At 49.0% G+C, this 21642-nt stretch overlaps 1 protein-coding gene across 10 annotated transcripts in view; it reads left to right on the top strand.

The window, feature by feature from the left end:
- The window catches only part of SORCS1 (sortilin related VPS10 domain containing receptor 1), a 955194-nt gene that overhangs the window by 919242 nt on the left and 14310 nt on the right, over positions 1-21642 (top strand). For 2 of the 10 annotated variants that reach the window (XM_073553078.1, XM_073553080.1), the window contains exons 25-27: positions 5552-5657; positions 5742-5905; positions 13281-13342. The exons of 1 other annotated variant lie outside the window; for it this stretch is intronic. In XM_073553078.1, the coding sequence (XP_073409179.1) occupies positions 5552-5657; positions 5742-5905; positions 13281-13342 (332 nt within the window). Of the gene's footprint in view, positions 1-5551; positions 5658-5741; positions 5906-13280; positions 13379-21642 lie in introns of all 10 variants that reach the window. 7 more of the 10 variants (XM_073553082.1, XM_073553084.1, XM_073553085.1 and 4 more) reach the window with 5 other exon arrangements.

The raw sequence follows: 21642 nt of genomic DNA, 5'->3' as shown, positions 1-21642 counted from the left end.
CTCCTGTCAGTCCTGTCTCCTGGTCAGTCTCCACTATGGTAATGGAGGACCTGACCCAGAAGCTGTAGTGGTCATGTGCTTTCTGGCTTGGATCTGACCCGGAACCTGTCATGGTCATGTGCTATATCAGGCTGTCCTCCCCTATGGGAGGTGCCTGATTATTGTTATGCTTCCTGGCTGGGTCTGCATAGTCCCAGTCGGGCCGTGCGCTGTTCTCAGGTCCTCTGCTCTGTCTGGTATTCTATTGTGCTCCTAGCACTCGCTCTGAACTCTCTCGTTGCTTCATGCTCTGTAATAAACCTTGGCACACTCTAGTATCCTGTCCTCTGTCCCTTGCTCTGTTGTACCTCCTGGTACTCTCTGTTCCTGTGCTCTGTAACTCCTCCTGGCACGAGTGCTGCTCCATTCAGTACTCTGTCGTGCTCCTGGCACGCGTCCTGCTTCGTTTACCTCCGGACATATTACTCGCTATACGCCATACGTGCTCACGGCTACCTGTCTCGCACTATCTGTAGTTTGCGCACTTCCGTGTACACTCTTGGTGTTCCTGGTACCCAGTTCCCATACACTCATCCGTGTCTCCTGTGAGCCGCCCCTCTTGGTACCGGCTGTCGCGGTTCTGACCTCTGCGGTTCTGCCCCTAACGATCCCTGTATAGGGGTCAGTCATCACCTGGCGTGCTCGGCCCAGGGGCTCCATATCCACGACCCAGAGGGTCCACTCTTGGACGTTGTCTGCTCCTGAACGTTACAGCTTAATTGTAAAACACTGGGCAAAACTGTCACTGAAAAAGACCTGGGTGTATGGGTGGACGACAAACTCACATTTAGTGGCCAGTGTCAGGCAGCTGCTGCAAAGGCAAATAAAATAATGGGATGCATTAAAAGAGGCATAGATGCTCATGAGGAGAACATAATGTTACCTCTATATAAGTCACTAGTGCGACCACACTTAGAATACTGTGTACAGTTCTGGTCTCCGGTGTATAAGAAAGACATAGCTGAACTGAAGCGGGTGCAGAGGAGAGCGACCAAGGTTATTAGGGAACTAGGGGGTCTGCAATACCAAGACAGGTTATTACACTTGGGGTTATTTAGTTTGGAGATTCGAAGGCTTAGGGGTGATCTTATTACAATGTATAAATATATGTGGGGACAATACAAAGACCTTTCTAATGATCTTTTTACTCTTAGACCTGTGACGGGGACAAGGGGGCATCCTCTACTTCTGGAGGAAAGTAGGTTTAAGCATACTCACAGACGCGGATTCTTTACTGTAAGAGCAGTGAGACTATGGAACTCTCTGCCATATGATGTTGTAATGAGTGATTCCCTACTAAAATCTAAGAAGGGACTGGATGCCTTTCTTGAAAAGTATAATATTACAGGGTATATACACTAGTCTCCTTAATATTGCGTTGATCCAGGGAGCTAGTCTGATTGCCGTATGTGGAGTCGGGAAGGAATTTTTTTCCCCAATGTGAAGCTTGGGGGTTTTTTTGCCTTCCTCTGGATCAACATGTTAGGGCAAGTTAGGATAGGATATGGGTTGAACTAGATGGACTTAAAGTCTTCCTTCAACCTTAATAACTATGTTACTATGTACTCATTGGTACTGAGGTGAAGTATTCATGTACTGATGGTTACTGGAGTGATGTATTCATGTACTGATGGTTACTGGAGTGATATATTAATTTATTGATGCTTACTGGGGTAATGTACTGATGATGGTTCTGATCCTTAATTTTTCAGATTCTTAATTTGTCAGACTTGACAATAGATTATTATAAGATCAGTGTGCTGCCTGTTGTACAATGACATAAATGACAAAAAAGAGACTAAAATAACAGCTGTGTGAACGAGGCCATATACAGTATGAGTACAAATGTCAGACTAAAGCTGTCGGATTAATGATGGTTCACCCTGCAGCTGTCTCCCAAGTCTCCCATGCACATGAGCGGTCGCTCCTCTTCTGTTCTCTCTATAAGAGAGCCGCGGTCAGACATCTCTGGTGGTGGCGTATCTCTTAGACAACAAAAGCATCAGCAGTCTGATGGCAGACATGCCAGATCCTTACCTCCCTCGACAATCATCTGTCAGGGGCCCCTTACATTTTAGGTTATGCTCCCCAGGTGAGCATTTGATGTATGGGACAAGGTCTAAAGTAGTTGTATGAAAACAGATCGCACACGGATGTAAAAAACGAACATGTGGATGAAAATCTGATGAAAATTAGAAAAAAAATCATCCGAGTTTTCTGGATGAAACAGACGATTTCTCATACATTCATCTGCAGGCGCCCTTAGGTTGGCGAGTGTGGCCGACATTAGTTTGGTGTGTATGGGGGACTTAAAGGGGTTTGTCCATCTCCTATCCCAATATGTAGTAGGTGTAATGATAATAATATTGGCAAATATCTCCAATTAGAAATGTAGTATAGTTCTTCTGATTTGCTATGTCGCTTACCCCATGTGCAGGGCATTTCAGTAGCTTAGGTATCCATGGTTGCGACCACTATCAGCTAACTGTCACTATATGAGTTGTCATAACCATGGATACCAAAGTTACTGCAATGCCCTGCACACGGGGTAAGCGGCATGGCTAATCTGAAGAACTATACTACATTTTTAATTGGAGGTATTTGCCAATATTATTAGAATTACACCTACTACATATTGGGATAGGATCCTGGAGATGGCAATACCCTTTTAACGACTAAAGTGTATGGGCAGTTTTAGTCTTACTTGCCAATAGCGGGCATCACCACTTAGAGTATGAACACCAAATACGGCCCTGTCTATACTGTATCTCTGCCTCAGACACTCACTGTCCTCCACAGATATCTGCAGGCAGCATTGGTTGCCCAGTAGAGAGAGTGCCTGCTATAGGTCTTCTCAATGGGTCACTAGAGTGCCATCCATGGTTCCTCCAAATGTGGAAGCTAGAGATGCCACCATACAGTGCACCCGCCTCACTACACTGCTGTCCCTGAGATACCGTTACGGATACCCACATATTGTTCCTCAGCCATTGATTCCCACCTATGAATGTGGACATGTTGGAAAGCACGACCATCCATGGCTCCGGCACCAGCAAAACCTACATCCACTTTTCCTCGTAACCGGAGTGAGCAGAGAACATCTGATTCCTCACCCGTAAGAGAATATGATCCTGATACGTGTCAGATATGTCAAAACCTCGGCGTTATTTACTACGGTTGTGCTTCCTTTGATCAGAGGAGGGCTCCTTGATGGTATAACAGATGTGGTGGAGTCTACAAATAAGAGGAGTATCACCCAGGGACGTCGTCTCTGAAGAAGGACGGATGCTGATAAGAAGGTCCTCCGTGTGTAGCTGCTTGTGTGCTACAAGCTCGCTTCTTAATAAGATCCTAGGGAATAGCAATTCGTGTTTTTGCATCCCATTAGCTGCTGAGCAGATGTTCCGCTCGCCCCGTTTGTACATGTGCTCTACATGCCAATTGAGTTTTCCTCTGGCTACTGTGGGATCTATTAGTCGGCAGGTAAATGCTTCTGAAGCTTAATTAATGAACTCCTCTTCATCATACTCACTTCTAACAATAGTTTCCACTGAGGACAAAACATTCCAAAACATTCATGCGACTGGTTTTCAGAATTCAGGTGAGTTTTTCACTTTTAATTGGGTTCGCAGACCATTAACGGGGTTTGTCTCGAATTCTTGTGTGGTTAAGATTGCAAGGTTCTGGGAAAAACAATCAATTTAGCAATTTATTTCTTATTAAAAGTCTTCGATGTTCTCAAGAATGGAAAGATTTTTAATTCCATAGTATACATCTCGTTGACTACGGTCGGTTACCAGCCACCCTGTCGTCACAGAGTAGCCGGTCATCTAGGTAAGAGCTTGTTCCTCTAGCTAGCTCTGATTTAGAGGCTGCAGAGCCTCTGTGGAGCAGGCAACGATCCCTAGAAGTGACCGGCTCCAGGGGCTGTGTGCTTATCCCAACATGCACAAGCCATGCTGCCTCCGCTAGCAGCCTGGACCAGCGACACAACTGATCAGAGCTGTCAATCATCAGGAACGCAGTAATCTGCAGACCAGGAAGTCTTTGGTCACGAGTGGTGGAGACCTGAAGAAAAGAAGGTGAGACAATCCTATGACTTCATGCACCACTAAGCGTTATTAATGGGGCACTTTCCCCGACACCACTACTGAGGCAGCAGGACCATGGACAGTCCCTTACTAAGGACTATGCCCCCTTCATTGCAAGGTTCAGTGTAGATTCTGGAGGATAGAGCACTTAATGATCAAAAACTGATGACTTGTGCTAATTTTACACATTACAAGGAGTTCTCCTGACCTACCATACACTACCGATGTTTGATTGTCAGATGTCTGACCTGGCTTGTCCATACCGATGGTATGGGTGAAGCATGGAATAATCGCATCCATGGCATGTCACCAATAACCACAGTCCTGATTAAAAGTGTTGTCCCAATCTATGTGTTTTCTGGACAGTGGTGGTCCGGGCCATCCGGCTGTGCTGAGAACTGCAGAAGGCCCCAGTGGTGCAGTTGGTTGAATATTAATAATGTAGAGAATCCTCTACCAATGTAGTTGTCAATGGTTGGAGTTTTGACAATTATTGATGCTACATCCAAAATATAAGCCATCAATGTAAATTCCCAGAGAACGCCATTATATCTGTGTTATTTCTGTACAAAGGATAAATAATTAACTGGATAATTGCTGGGAGTCTAACTGATCTCGAGGATGAGACTCTGAAGTGCTTATTGTCCATGCCATGGCTCCACTTATTTCCCACTATCTCCGGCAATCACATGGACAATGGATGGAGCGCAGACGTGAACGCTCGGCCACCGCTTCATTCTAATGGTAATTTCCAAGCCTCCTACTTGAGATTAGTGAGAGACCCTACCGGTGGTTGGACCCCCATCGATCAGCAAGTTATCATTTATTCACCATGTAGTAATAACATTTTACATTTTCACTTCTTTTTTTACATCTAGGCGAGTTCTTTAGTGTTTTAATGGCGCAATTTGAACCTCCAAAAGGCAGTACATCTCTTATTATGGTAACACCATATGGACCCATCGACCTCTATGGATGCTGTAATATTGCTTTCTATAGATCTGTAACATGCTTGTATAGAACCCTGGAAAAGTGACTTATATAAGTTCCATATAGTCATTGAAGACATCTTATCATTAGTAAACGAGGTGATAAAGCGTCATCAGAGAATCCAATGACCTGGAGGAGACCAAACAAAATCTTCTAGATTGGTTGTCTTCCATCCAGTCCCCAAAAGGTCATGTTTCCAAGGTTCTCCTAGTAAAGCACAGCTGTTATTTAGGTGTCCCTGGTGTCCTCTCTATGGGAGAACCTCAAATAATGACTTACTTGGGGACACTTGATGGCTGAACGTCTTGGATCTGAGCTTTTGTGATCTGATGGTTTTGGGAACCACAACACATTGTGGACAATTTGTGATATTTCTTAGTTATGTGTTGCACTCACTAGATAGATAATCTCTGCTCCTTTGATCATTCCAGCCCCCTTGGTGGACCTGACTCCGAGTCACAGCGGCTCGGCCATGCTGATGCTCTTATCGGTGGTCTTTGTCGGACTGGCTGTCTTCGTCATCTATAAATTTAAAAGGTAACCCCAAGTCCTGTTCCTCGTCAGTGGCGTTTGCAACAATGGCCGCTCAAAAAGCAATGACGTCTCTGTTAATGTTTTTAGGAAAATTCCTGGAATTAATGTATATGCACAGATGCAGAATGAGAAAGAGCGAGAGATGGTCAGTCCAGGCAGTCAAAACGAGAGCTTGTCACCTAATGTCCCTCACTCTCAGCCGATGGGCCCTGAGCAGCTGTTAGAGGGCAAGTTGGAAACACAGCCCATAGGTAAATAAGTAGCTAGTCCAAACTGGCTGTACGGGAACCCAAGTGACCAGTCTTGCCTGTCTGAATGACCGAGCACTCTGTATAACCCTTCCTTCCGCTCTGAGACATTGTGTCATCTCTATTACTTATTCCTTCTGTCGTATCCCTGTCTTCTGTAACTAACCCTGAGATGTGCGGGCAATCGGTCCTCCCCAGCCCTCCACTGCTGGGCGCGTCTGAAGAAGGAGAGGAATTCCTAACCGGGGCCGATGGTCATAATTCCAGCAGTCACTGCTGATCCTGAATTAATGAATGAATCACATTAAACAGAATCAGCAGCGGGAAGAGCCGGCGCCGTCTACATGAAAGGGCTTAATAAAGGTTCATTCCACATTCCCTTTCAATACTTGGAGCTGAAATACCTGTTTTTTTGTAGAAGACGAAGATTGGATTTTAAGCTAGAAAGCAATTTCACAGCAGTATAAGGGGAACGTTAATAATAAAATGATCAGGAGGGAAAGCAGATAATAAAGCACAATATGGATAAGGCTCTGTTCATATAGGTCAAAAATGTGCCTACCACGCTGGTCCCCAGGAAAGAAGACCCCACATGACGAGCCGGGGATCAGACTGGATCACGTGGAATCACATTAGATCTTATAAATACATGAATGTATCCATGTAAGCATCATAAATGATATGATGTCTCCTATACCAACATCTCCTGCATTATATAAATGTACAGAGTAACAAAAAAAGTCCAAGAAAAAGTATCTGTACAGACATATACACTGTGACTATGGATTGTCCAGATCTGTTCCTAATTCAGATCTAGATAAATTTACATTGTTAATAGTAAAGAGTAAATGAATAAACAATACAAACATGTCTGAAGGGCACATCCATCCTGTAAGACAAGAGACTGACTACATGGTAAAAAACTGGATTAGGTATTCAATAGCTATGCAATATAAATCAGAGCTGCGAAATTAAGTGTCCACAATACTACCGGAGGTTTGTTATCACTCCACCATCAGAATAGTGAGTGCAGCTCTGGGGTATAATACAGGAGGTAACTCAGGATCAGTAATGTAATGTATGTACACAGTGACTGCACCAGCAGAATAGTGAGTGCAGCTCTGGGGTATAATACAGGAGGTAACTCAGGATCAGTAATGTAATGTATGTACACAGTGACTGCACCAGCAGAATAGTGAGTGCAGCTCTGGGGTATAATACAGGATGTAACTCAGGATCAGTAATGTATGTACACAGTGACTGCACCAGCAGAATAGTGATTGCAGCTCTGGAGTATAATACAGGATGTAACTCAGGATCAGTAATGTAATGTATATACACGGTGACTGCACCAGCAGAATAGTGAGTGCAGCTCTGGAGTATAATACAGGAGGTAACTCAGGATCAGTAATGTAATGTATGTACACAGTGACTGCACCAGCAGAATAGTGAGTGCAGCTCTGGAGTATAATACAGGCTGTAACTCAGGATCAGTAATGTAATGTATGTACACAGTGACTGTACCAGCAGAACAGTGAGTGCAGCTCTGGAGTATAATACAGGATGTAACTCAGAATCAGTAATGTAATGGACTGCACCAGCAGAATAGTGAGTGCAGCTCTGGAGTATAATACAGGATGTAACTCAGAATCAGTAATGTAATGTATGTACACAGTGACTGCACCAGCAGAATAGTGAGTGCAGCTCTGGAGTATAATACAGGATGTAACTCAGGATCAGTAATGTAATGTATGCACACAGTGACTGCACCAGCAGAATAGTGAGTGCAGCTCTGGAGTATAATACAGGATGCAACTCAGGATCAGTAATGTAATGTATGCACACAGTGACTGCACCAGCAGAATAGTAAGTGCAGCTCTGGAGTATAATACAGGATGCAACTCACGATCAGAAATGTAATGTATGTACACAGTGACTGCACAAGCAGAATAGTGAGTGCAGCTCTGGAGTATAATACAGGATGTAACTCAGGATCAGTAATGTAATGTTTGTACACAGTGACTGCACCAGCAGAATAGTGAGTGCAGCTCTGGAGTATAATACAGGATGTAACTCAGGATCAGTAATGTAATGTATGTACACAGTGACTGCACCAACAGAATAGTGAGTGCAGCTCTGGGGTATAATACAGGATGTAACTCAGAATCAGTAATGTAATGTATATACACAGTGACTGCTCCAGCAGAATAGTGAGTTAAGCTCTGGGGTATAATACAGGATGTAACTCTGATCAGTAATGTAATGTATGTACACAGTGACTAGACCAGCAGAATAGTGAGTGCAGCTCTGGGGTATAATACAGGATGTAACTCAGGATCAGTAATGTAATGTACGTATACAGTGACTGCACCAGCAGAATAGTGAGTGCAGCTCTGGGCACGCCCAGGAAGAGGAGGAGCGTCTGGGCTGAACTCTGCAGGCTAGGGTTTCTGCTAAGCTCCTGGGAAGGGAGGTTTTTCCTGCCCCTGGCTCCCACCCCCCGGCAAGCCAGCTGGGGGTGGGTGGGGGGGCCTCATCCACCACCAGGAGGCCCAAGGCACAGCCAGCCAGTCCCAGGGATGGGGAAAAAGCGGACCCCAGGGGGCCGCAAGGCTCCAGGGTCCGGGACTCCTGAAGTGAAAGCTGTGGCAGGCCCTTCCCCCGGAGGTGCAGCAGCCAACAGAGGTGAGGCGGGGCCCCCCCTTAACATCTGGGGCTCCAAGGTTGCGGGAGAGCCGGCTACCACCTACGCCTCCCGCATTCATGCCCACCTCTCCGAGTACGAGGAGGCCGGCAAGCAGCTCAGGAGACTCCGGGGGGAGTTGGAGGGAGCCCGGGTCATCAGTAAAAACAGGCTCCCTGCCTCAAAGAGAGCGGAGGTCACCGCCACAGTCAAGCGGCTGAAAGGGGAGATTCGGGCCCTGGAGGACCGGCGAAGTACCATCATGGCCGGCAGCAGCCCCTTCCAGGAAAAGCTTCAAAACGAGGACCGGTTCAGGGCCATGGCCGGTGGGTCTCCTGGGGGGTCAGGAGTCCCCATCCAGGTGGAGGAAAGCGAGGAGGTGAAGAGCAAGATGGCGCCCACACCACACCCGGGCCACCTCCACCTGAAGACCTGGCGGACACCAGCGTGAGCCAGGTAACATGCAGTGGGATAGCCCCCGAGCAGGTGGCCCTCCCGCTGGACTCCAGTAACGCGGAGGAAAGTGGGAGCGAGGGGGAGGATGGAGGGAGCGGGAGTAGTTCTGAGGGGGGCTGCCTCATCCTTAAACAAGTACGGCAGACGGAATCCCCAGCACGGTTTGGCACGCTGTTTGGGTATGAAGTCTGCCCGGAGGATGAGGCAACCGGGAGGAGGAGAAACAGGAGGCGCAGGAGTAAGGCCTCTGAAGGCATGGAGGAACAACTGGTTTTTGCTCCTCTTCCTGGGGCCCCTCTGTCCCGCTGTGTGGAACCCGCTACCCACCCCGGCTCGGGCCCTGTGGTGGGTCCGCAGCGAGGGAGCGGGGAGAGAGATGACTTTTGTGACCTGACTGTCGCATCTGGTGACAGTTCAGACCAGGGCAGTGACATGGAGGTCGGTGCTGGTTGTGGTGTTGGTGGTGGTGTCCAGGCTCAGCCCTCAGTGGCAGGGGGGGCTGGCCTGGCACCAGGTAAAGTTGGTACAGCCAGGGCCGCACCTCCGGCGGCGAGTGCTGGGGCTTCTGGGCCCCCTACGTACGGATCCGTTAGGTCTGGATCGCTGGTGGGGGTCCAGAAGCCAAGAAAGGGCGATCCAGCAATTAAATCGCAGCTCAAGCGGTGCAAGGTGCTGGTAGCTCCCCTATCGGCGCCCGTGGTGAGAGCGGGGTTTCCGGCACGTCGACCCAAAAAGGGTTCCGTGCGGGGGGCTCTGCCGCCATTGGGTGATGAGGGGGAGTGGCCGGCTTTGCCCGTGTCGAGCGGTGGGCACAGGGTGGCGGCGGTGGTCCGTGAGGGGGGCGAGGCCTCCCCGAGTGTTGCCCGGCCTGCAAAGGCTGCGGCATGCGGGGGGGCATATCCTCCTCGGCCATGGTCCTGCCCGCTACGTCCGCATCACCCAGGGGGGCGTGGCCTCGCAAGGGGCCACTGCTCTGCCCGTGGTGGCTGTGGCTGGCGGGGGGGCATGGCCTCGGCGGTCGCTGTGCCCGCCTCACCCGGGGGGGCGTGGTCTCGCAAGGGGTCACTGCCCGGCCTGGAGTGACTGCGACCGGCGGGGGGCGTGGCCACAGCGGGCCCGCTGCCCTCTGTCCCACCCACCCTTCCCAGCAATGTAGCACGGCCCCCAGAAACTGGTGGGGAGTTGTCGGGGTCCCCGGCCCACCTATCGTCATCTGGGGGTGCGGGGGCTCCGGCTCTTCCTGGGATGCCAGTGGCGGGGGCGGAGAGAGGAGATGCAGGGCAGGGAGCGGTGCCAGTGGCCGTCCCTGCCCAGAGAGTACAGACAGGAAAGGACGACTGTGGTGCTTTGGACAAAAGAAAAAAAAATGAGCTGGGGAAACCAGGAGCTGCTGCTCCCAGGCCCAGTCAGAGTAACATGCAGGCTAACATGCAGGCCCTTAAAGGAGCAGCAGCACTCCTGGCCAGCAGTTCTGTCCAGGCCAGACCAGGAGCACCGGGCAGCCAGAGAGGGCCCCCAGCAGGTGGGAGGAAGAACTGCGGGGAAAAAAGTAATGCTGTAAATAATGCAAGCACCATTTGTGTGAGTGATAGTGAGTATGAGAGTGGCGTGGATATTTTTGAAGAGATGTATGCAGAGGTGAATGGAGATATGAGTGACATGGATGAGGGAGTGAGTGCGGGTGTGAATGGGTCTGAAAGTGCTGGAGTGAATGCCAATAATAAAAGAGTGTATGGGAGAGTGAGTGGATGGATAAATGAGGGTGCAAGCATGAGTGGTGGTGGGAGGGCTGGCCCGTCTGCCCCCCTGGCCGCAAGACCCCAACATAGTTATGCGGGGGCAGCGGCTGGGGGTCGGGGTGGTCCTCGGGGTGGTCCTGGGGGGGTCTCCTCGCCTCCAGGCTCCAGGGACGGCGCTTTGCACCACCGTTTCCTGCAGGCCCTCAAAAAAGGAGAAAGGTCGATAGTGGTAGAGGGGAGGACAGTGGACTTGTCTTTCTGGATAGAGAGACATGGCCTTGCTGCCTTCCAAAACCAAAGGGAGGGAGGGACTGTTTGGTCTCTCCCCACAGCCGGGCAGGGGCCGCAAAGGAGGAATGTGGTCCGTCTTAGGTGGGGGGGCAGTGAAGCTTGTCCACCTAGGAGCAAGGTGGTGGAGCTCCTCCTTAAGATGGGCTTCGGGGCAAATGACATCTTTGCCCTGATACATCCTTCGGCGTCCCGCTTCTTCAACGTCAGCTTTGTGCGGCCAGAGGGGCTTGAGCTCTTCTGGTCTAACTATGAGCTGGTGCGGGAAGAGCCCGGATGGCGAGACTTCGTTGCGCAAGCGGTGTCTCGCCAAAATTCCGTCAAGCGAGTGACCGTGGTCACTTGTAATGAGTCACTTGCCGGCGTGGACATTATGACGTGGCTTTCCCATTACGGGGAAGTCACCGAGGTCCCCAAAAAGAACAGGGACGAGTTCGGCATCTGGTCGGGGGGCTGGACCTTCATGGTTAAACTGAAGGTTTCCGGCGACACGGTCACCCACATCCCTTCCTCGGCGTTCCTGGGAAGGGACAGGATCCTGGTCTTCTACCAGGGGCAACCGAAGGTCTGCCACAAGTGCGGCGACCCCACTCACTTCAGTGCTAGCTGCAAGGTACAGAAATGTGCCTTGTGTGGTGGGGTAGGACATCTGGCCGCCTCGTGTAAAGACATTCGGTGTCACTCAGCCGCTGCCCTCGCTCCTTTTCTAATGCCGCTGCAGGCGCGGCAGGAGGAGTCCGTGAGGGAGAAACCTCTGGCGGCACTCATGCAGCTGTGGCAGGTGGTGGCGGAGGGGAAGGGGCTGAGGGACCGGTGAGGAAGGGCAATGCCAAGGTGAGGGGCCCCGCGTATGTGCAGAGGCAAGAAAAACGCCATGGGGGTGGGGGGCAGGTGAAGTCTCGGGCAACCGGGTCGATGCCTGCTCCTCCCTCTAGGCCCGTGGCAAAAGCCTCTGAGGTCCTGAGGGAGAGTGTGGTGAGAGAGGAGATAAGGAGGATGGAGAGGGAGGATAAAGCGGCTGACTCGGACGGGTCCTCACAGTATGAAAGTGTTGAGGAGGTCCAGGAGCAGCCTACAGCAGCGGGTGGCAAAAGCAAACGTGCCAATCGTAACAAATCGGGGGGGAAGAAGGCTGGCAAGCCTTCAAAATCTCCCCCACCCCCGACCACCAGGGGGCACGCGGAAGGGACCGCTGACCCCCCTCTGATTGATCTCTCCAACCAATTCAGCGTCCTCGGAGGCTCGGATGATGGGCCGCAAAACGAGGATGCTGGGCCGGGGGTACCACCGGAGGGTCCTTCGGGGGATGGTGGGGTCCGTCCCTCAGGGGGCAGGGTTCTTCCTGGGGGGGGGGGACAGACCTGGAACCCGGGGGCGAGGACACCGGGGGGGTGGGATGGACACAACGGGAGCTTCCCTGAAAAGGAAGGTGTCCGACCCCTCCCCAGGTGGAGGTGATAGCAGTGGTAAGAAGTTGGCCATCCAACTTGATCACCCATGATGGCGGAACTCACCCCGTTGACGCTGGCATCTATTAATGTCGCCAGCATAAAGTCAGATGCGGCTCGCTTCACGGCCTTTGATTTTTTCTCCCGAATTGAGGCAGAAATTTTATTCTTGCAAGAGACCAGACTAACAGACATGGGGGCCATCTATAAAGCACGGAGGGAGTGGAGGTGCAGGCCCTCATACTGGTCTCTTGCGGCCGAGCCGTATAGCGGGGTGGCAGTCCTTTTTAAGACTGCAGCTGTTGAATGCCGACGGGTTACTGAGTTGGAAATGGGGAGGTGCCTGATCCTAGATGTCTTCATGAGGGGACAAGAGCTCCGGCTCATCAACATCTACGGCCCACAGTCCAAGTGGGACCGCAAATGTCTCTTCCTGAGGATCAAGCCCTTTCTTTTTACGAGCCGGCAGGTGGTCTTCGGTGGGGACTTCAACACCATTACGAGGTCCCGTGACCGGGGGGGTCCCGGAGATCGCCTGGCTTATGATAGCGTTGCGTTGAATAGCATAGCCAGTGAAGCTCGCCTGGTGGATGTCCACATCCGGCACACCCCAGGTCATGGGGGTTTCACCTACCATAGGGGTAGCAGTAGGTCTAGAATAGACAGGTTTTTTTTGAAGGAGGACGCCATCTTTTCTGCTGTGTCCGCCGTTGAGGTGGAGTTCTCCGATCACTGTCTAATTTTCTTTTCTCTGAATGTTGCAGAGACTCCTTGGATGGGAAGAGGGCTGTGGAAGCTCAATTCGTCCCTGCTGGAAGAAGCGGAGGTGAGACAATCCTTCGAGGATTTTCTTCAGAGCCAGGTACCGCTGTTGGATCTCTGTAGTAGTAAGTCAGAGTGGTGGGAGATCTTCAAAAAGCGGGTGGTGGGGTTCTTCCGTCAGCTCTCGAACCTCAGAAGTCTGAACAGGCACCGCTTGTACCAGGCCCTGGGGAGGAAACCCGAGCAGCTTGTCTCGACTGGAGGTGACCGTGAGGAAATCTCCAGAGTGAAATCTTTACTCAAGAGGTGTCAGTATGATAGACACACTTCTTTGGTTTTTGAGAGGGACTTCGGGAAGTACCGCTCGCCCGACCCTTACAGAAACTGTAAGATGTCAGTGAATTGTAAGATGGTAACAGGACTGATCGACAGTACGGGGTCCCTGAACAGATCCAAATCAGGGATCCTGGAGGTGGTCAGATCCTTCTACTCACACCTCTTGGAGAAGAAAGATCTGGATCGGGACGGGATGTCGGCTTTCCTGGCTGAAACCGTCCCTGAGCCAGGGGGTGATCCCTCTCTTGGTGTTTTGGCAGAAGAAACCAGGCAAGAGGAAGTGAGACTGGCCATTGATGGGCTTCGGCCCAAGAAATCGCCAGGTCCGGATGGCTTAACATCCGAGTTCTATAAGACTTTTAGGGACTCCTTGGTCCCCCTCTTGACAGGGGTATTTAATGAGTGTCTCTCCTCAGGCACTCTTCCCGACTCAATGAGGAAGTCAGCTCTCATTATTCTGTCAAAGGGTAAGGATCCGTCCCGTATCGAGAATTGGCGTCCCATAGCGCTTCTCGATACGGACCGGAAGGTTCTGGCCAAGGTGCTGTTTAATCGGCTGGTGAAGTTTGCACCCCGGCTCCTTTCAGGGGCCCAGCATTGCTCTGTTCCAGGTCGCAGTACTTTTAGTGCTGTGCTCAGTGTCCGAGAGGCAGTGGAGCAGGGTAGGGCAGGTCACTGGAAGGGGTACTTGCTGTCATTAGATCAAGCGAAAGCCTTTGACCGGGTCAACCACGAGTACCTCTGGTCCGTCCTTTTGAGGTATGGTCTGCCTGGGAGGTTTGTAAAATGGTTAGAGATCTTGTACCAAGGGGCTGAGACTTTTCCACTGGTGATCGGTTGGTCAGGTCGCCCTTTTGAGGTGGGTTCTGGGGTCCGTCAGGGCTGTCCGCTGAGCCCGCTTTTATACGTGTTCGCGATCGATCCCTTCCTAAGGAGGGTAGATCGTGGACCGTTGGCGGGAGTCGGGATGGACCAGTCGGGCTCTGGGTCCTCTCTGAGGGTGGTGGCGTACGCCGATGATGTTTCCCTTTTCGTGTCCTCGAGAGGGGAGGCGGATTGGGTCATGTCGGAGGTAGTGCGCTACTCGGAGGCATCCGGGTCGATGATCAACCGGGATAAGTGTGAAAGTCTCTGGCTGGGAGGGGGAGATCCCAGGTTTGATCTCCCGGACACCCTTCCAGGGCCCCAGGCCACCGCCAAAATTCTAGGCATCAAATTTGGCCCCGGGGATTACCCCCAGCAAAATTGGGAGGGCAGACTTAAGATCGCCGCCCAAAAGGTGGACCAATGGAAGGGTTGGTCTTTAACCCTGAGGGAAAGGGTTGCCCTGGCTAAAGGCTTTCTGCTACCTTTATTAATATACCTGGGCAGTGTGTGCATCTTGCCGGAACCTCTCTGGACACGGGTCTATAGCCTGTTCTTCCAATTGTTATGGGGGAATAGGCTTAATCTAATCAAGAGGGAGGTTACATACCGTACGAGGAGACTAGGCGGGTTGGGTATGGTCAACCCGGTGGTGTTTCTAGTAAACACCTTTCTTAAGACTAACATCTCCAACCTCTGGCTAGAGAGGGCTCCTCCATGGGTAGTCTCCTGCAAGGGTTGGCTTTGGCCTTTCTTCCAGGAATGGGAGACAGGAGGGCAGGTGAAGGACCTTCGCACACCTCATGGGCATCTCCCGGCTTACGCTACCCCAGTTCTGAAGGTGATCCGCCGGTGGGGTCTGGGAATGTGGGAAATCAGGACCATGTCGAGGCAATGCCTTGACAGGAGGGTCCTGTTGACCCATTTCCAGAAGCCCCTGGCCCTTAGGGATTGCCCAGGCCGGGATCTGGAGATCGGGCTGGGGCTTTTAAATTCTAAGCGGATCCCCATGAAGTTTTGGGACTTGACCTGGCGTTGCTTCCACGGGAGGCTGTATGTAAAGGATAACTTGAAGTGCAGGAAATCCGATGATCGGGGTTGTCCCCGTGAGGAGTGTGGCAACGTGCTGGAAAGCATGGAGCACTTCCTGCTTCAGTGTCCCTTAAATGCAGAGGTGTACAACAGGGTGGGTGCTTCCATACGTTGGCCGCGGCTGGCGTCCCTCTCCTACGCTGAGTGGGCTTATGGAGTGTTCAGATACCTGGGTGGCCGGGACCCGTGCACTTTATTCCTAGTCAGTGTAGTGGTTAGGTTCTACACTTGGAATGCACGGTGCCTAGTTTCGACACAGAAAAAAACCCTCCCAAGGGATGAGGTGGTAGGAAACATCTTGGGTGACCTGGTGAAGGTCCGTTCCTTGGAGTTCGAAAGGTTGGGTGTGAGGAAGGCCTCTTGGCTTTGGAGGGGCCTCTCCTTTTAAAAACGCATTCAAGGGAGAGCTAGCTCCGTGTGAATGAGGGTAGGGATAGCATAAGTTTCACTGGGTGTGTTAGGGACAGAAGTAGGGGCAGATAGGGACAGGGAGGGACAGGCACTGAGGGACAGATAGAGAGTTAGTTATGATAAGTTAGGTAGAGTAGGGACAGGAAGGGACAGACAGGGACAGATTTTCTTTAGGGACAGAGGTAGGGACAGTCTTAGTTTTAAGGGACAGGGTGAATGAGTTAGTGAGGGACGGGGCCTTTCGAACTCCCATTTCCTGGTGGTGGGCTACTGCATGGCACGCCTAGATTTTTGTTTTGAGATAAAGGCAAAATGGATATTGGGCATGCAGGCACTGATCTTGGGTCTGCAAAGGAAAGTTTGTGGTGGCAAGCCAAAACAAATATGGTAATAATGTTATGTGGTGTATATGTAGATACTATATATTGTATATTTGTATTATTCTTGTGCATTATGCATATGTACATACTTTCTTTTGTTTTAGTTAGGAGTGCATGGGAGGGTGTAGTGTGGTTGGGAGGGGGGTGAATGGTGGGTGAGAATGGGAAAAGAGGACCTTTATCCGAAGGGAAAGTGGATGGACAAATCGTGGAACGGAAAAGAAGAATGGACCACGTGGTAAATAGCATAGGTTTTGGGTGGAGCCGGGTGAGGGTTTTCCTCTTGGAGCATAAACTGTTGTTGCCAAGAGATAGATGTGATAGGCCATGAACATTGATGGACCTTGTGTGTTTCGTGTAATGGGCCATGGACTTTTGGACCTTGGGTGCGGTGGGGGGATGATAAATAAATTAAAAAAAAAAATTAAAATTTAAAAAAAAATTTTTTTTCGTAGAGGTGTTAGGCTGGTGCTGGGGTTTTGCCAGTATAAGTGGCTATGGTTTTTTTTAAGGCAGAAGGGCCAGAATATGGTTCTTTTTTCTTTATTACTTGTATATAGGTATGGGTGCATAGTGCGAATGGAGTGTGAAAGGGTGTGCGTAGGGGATGAATGTGTTATATTGAGGTTTCTTTATTTTAAGTTGTATACGGGTGGAGGGATTCTGCTGGGGCCCTCTAGGCTGGAAAGCCTGGGGGATCAGGTAAAATTGCGGGGTTTGCACAAATATTTGTCGGGAGCATTGTTTGTCTGCTGTGTATTGTGTTTTGTATTATGTAGTCTGTTAAGTGTTTTTGATACTTTTATAATAAAAAAGAGCTACAGGAGGTAACTCAGGATCAGTAATGTAATGTATGTACACAGTGACTGCACCAGCAGAATAGTGAGTGCAGCTCTGCAGTATAATACAGGATGTAACTCAGGATCAGTAATGTAATGTATGTACACAGTGACTGCACCAGCAGAATAGTGAGTGCAGCTCTGGAGTATAATACAGGATGTAACTCAGGATCAGTAATGTAATGTATGTACACAGTGACTGCACCAGCAGAATAGTGAGTGCAGCTCTGGAGTATAATACAGGATGTAACTCAGGATCAGTAATGTAATGTATGTACACAGTGACTGCACTAGCAGAATAGTGAGTGCAGCTCTGGAGTATAATACAGGAGGTAACTCAGTATCAGTAATGTAATGTATGTACCCAGTGACTGCACCAGCAGAATAGTGAGTGCAGCTCTGGAGTATAATACAGGATGTAACTCAGGATCAGTAATGTAATGTATGTACACAGTGACTGCACTAGCAGAATAGTGAGTGCAGCTCTGGAGTATAATACAGGATGTAACTCAGGATCAGTAATGTAATGTATGTACCCAGTGACTGCACCAGCAGAATAGTGAGTGCAGCTCTGCAGTATAATACAGGATGTAACTCAGGATCAGTAATGTAATGTATGTACACAGTGACTGCACCAGCAGAATAGTGAGTGCAGCTCTGCAGTATAATACAGGATGTAACTCAGGATCAGTAATGTAATGTATGTACACCGTGACTGCACCAGCAGAATAGTGAGTGCAGCTCTGCAGTATAATACAGGATGTAACTCAGGATCAGTAATGTAATGTATGTACACAGTGACTGCACCAGCAGAATAGTGAGTGCAGCTCTGCAGTATAATACAGGATGTAACTCAGGATCAGTAATGTAATGTATGTACACAGTGACTGCACCAGCAGAATAGTGAGTGCAGCTCTGGAGTATAATACAGGATGTAACTCAGGATCAGTAATGTAATGTATGTACACAGTGACTGCACCAGCAGAATAGTGAGTGCAGCTCTGGAGTATAATACAGGATGTAACTCAGGATCAGTAATGTAATGTATGTACACAGTGACTGCACTAGCAGAATAGTGAGTGCAGCTCTGGAGTATAATACAGGAGGTAACTCAGTATCAGTAATGTAATGTATGTACCCAGTGACTGCACCAGCAGAATAGTGAGTGCAGCTCTGGAGTATAATACAGGATGTAACTCAGGATCAGTAATGTAATGTATGTACACAGTGACTGCACTAGCAGAATAGTGAGTGCAGCTCTGGAGTATAATACAGGATGTAACTCAGGATCAGTAATGTAATGTATGTACCCAGTGACTGCACCAGCAGAATAGTGAGTGCAGCTCTGGAGTATAATACAGGATGTAACTCAGGATCAGTAATGTAATGTATGTACACAGTGACTGCACCAGCAGAATAGTGAGTGCAGCTCTGGAGTATAATACAGGAGGTAACTCGGGATCAGTAATGTAATGTATGTACACCGTGACTGCATCAGCAGAATAGTGAGTGCAGCTCTGAGGTATAATACAGGAGGTAACTCAGTATCAGTAATGTAATGTATGTACACAGTGACTGCACCAGCAGAATAGTGAGTGCAGCTCTGGGGTATAATACAGGATGTAACTCAGGATCAGTAATGTAATGTATGTACACCGTGACTGCATCAGCAGAATAGTGAGTGCAGCTCTGAGGTATAATACAGGAGGTAACTCAGTATCAGTAATGTAATGTATGTACACAGTGACTGCACCAGCAGAATAGTGAGTGCAGCTCTGGGGTATAATACAGGATGTAACTCAGGATCAGTAATGTAATGTGTGTACACGGTGACTGCACCAGCAGAATAGCGAGTGCAGCTCTGGGGTATAATGCAGGATGTAACTCAGGATCAGTAATGTAATGTATGTACACGGTGACTGCACCAGCAGAATAGCGAGTACAGCTCTGGGGTATAATGCAGGATGTAACTCAGGATCAGTAATGTAATGTATGTACACGGTGACTGCACCAGCAGAATAGTGAGTGCAGCTCTGGGGTATAATACAGGATGTAACTCAGGATCAGTAATGTAATGTGTGTACACGGTGACTGCACCAGCAGAATAGCGAGTGCAGCTCTGGGGTATAATGCAGGATGTAACTCAGGATCAGTAATGTAATGTATGTACACGGTGACTGCACCAGCAGAATAGCGAGTACAGCTCTGGGGTATAATACAGGATGTAACTCAGGATCAGTAATGTAATGTGTGTACACGGTGACTGCACCAGCAGAATAGCGAGTGCAGCTCTGGGGTATAATGCAGGATGTAACTCAGGATCAGTAATGTAATGTATGTACACAGTGACTGCACCAGCAGAATAGTGAGTGCTGCTCTGGGGTATAATACAGGAGGTAACTCAGGATCAGTAATGTATGTACCCAGTGACTGCACCAGCAGAATAGTGAGTGCAGCTCTGGGGTATAATACAGGAGGTAACTCAGGATCAGTAATGTATGTACCCAGTGACTGCACCAGCAGAATAGTGAGTGCAGCTCTGGGGTATAATATGAAATGTATCTGATGTATAGAACAAGACTGGTGTGCAGTGTAATATCAGTAATGCGGTGTGTGTTACTTCTCTGGAGGATCTTTCCGCGGCTTGTGACACACGCCATACACAGTTGTGGGTACAGTACGGCTTCTTAGATCTTGATCTTTTCTTAGCTGAATATTTAGCTGGGCTCGGTTCTGGCCGCTGCTATTTGTCCTTTATGATGTCCACATTTTTGACAATGTTACTGCCTTGGATTGATATAAAATGTAATATTCTCGCAGTTTGAAAGTTGAAATCTTCTCTGCATTGCACCCTTTTTAAGCCTTTTCAGCTAGAAATTAGAGGCTCAGCACCACGGACAGCAGCGGAAGCAAATGCAAATGTGCCGCTCGTTCCTCCTGAATTTTATGAGGCTGAGATTAAAGGAAACTTTCACAGAAAGGCAAGTGAAATAGACTACAAAAGGAAGGCTGGGCGAGGGCGGCTGACCGCGGGAAGACGAGGGACCTGAAGCCGTCTACCCGTGATGGAAGAGGGCGGCCCGACACCGACCCTCTGCCGTGGCTCCCAGAGCTGGGGGCGGTTATGTTGTCATGAGCGCGGTATTTTATGAAAAGTACAGCAATGGGTTACACATTGGGGGGTGAAGAGCGTTACTGGATGGCCGGACAGACAGAGAGGCTCCATCAAGTAAAGACTTCATGGAAACTAATTCTTGTAGTTTTGGAATTTTTACAGACGCAGTAGATGGATTTTCTCTGCCTGGCTCTGCTGCTCCTATAACGTGCACACTCTATGCTAACGGAAATTCAAAAATAAAGAATAAAAATGGAGATCGATCTGTTATCTATTGTGGTAGACCGGCGCACTCAGCTGCACACAGAGGAAGTCAGTGGAACTCTGCGCCTTGCAGGAGGCACTCGGGTTATTAGTCCAGCCTAAACCAAGATCTTAAGCTCAAAAATAAATACGGCCCTCCGGGCAACACAGCAAGACAAGAGGGCAGCACTGTCCGGGAGTCTCCCTCTCCAGCCCCGACTAACCCTGGAGCTCTGCTATCGAAAGCCGGACCATGGGACTCGCCATCATGTGACTGATCACATGGTCCTGACATCACACAGGTCCTGTAAGGACAGGGGAGACACGTGGACCCTCTCCCTCCCGCTCTATGAATGTCCACTAACACCAGCCCATCATATAACAGTAAACCGCCCCAACACATAGTGTGCTGGAGGAAACAAATCTGGTTTCACATCATTGACGCCATCATGCAACGTGACACGTATCTCCCCTCCATCACTTCACCAGTGACTCTGTCACACTATCTATTATCAATCTATCATCTATTATCTTTCTAGTATCTATCATCTATTATCTATCTATCTATTATCTATTATCTATCATCTATCTATTATCTATGTATTATCTATCATCTATTATCTATCTGTCTATTATCTATCTATTATGTATCATCTATTATCTATCTATCTATTATCTGTTATCTATAATATATTATCTATCTATTATCTGTCTATCTATTATCTATTATCTATCATCTATCTATTATCTATCTATCTATCTATCTATCATCTATCTATTATCTAGCATCTATCTATTATCTATTTATCCATCTATCTCTCCATCTATCTCTCTCATGATTATCCTTTTATGTAATGTACTCGTGATATCAGAGTTCAAGAAAATATTTAAACAGAATCTGTCACCAGGTTTTTGCTCCTCTCACATCTGAGAGCACCATAATATAGGTGCAGAGACCCTGATTCCAGTGATGTGTTACTTACTGGGCTGCTTGCCGTAGTTTTGATACATTCTCCGTTTTCTCTGCTTCAGATCTAGTCTCTGATTGGTGAGCTGTGTATAACTCCACCCACATAGCTGATTG

Source organism: Dendrobates tinctorius, unplaced genomic scaffold (assembly GCF_039654945.1).
Source record: "Dendrobates tinctorius isolate UK_male_01 unplaced genomic scaffold, ASM3965494v1 ptg000196l, whole genome shotgun sequence".
NCBI lineage: Eukaryota > Metazoa > Chordata > Amphibia > Anura > Dendrobatidae > Dendrobates > Dendrobates tinctorius.
This window is presented reverse-complemented; position numbering and strand designations above follow the sequence as displayed.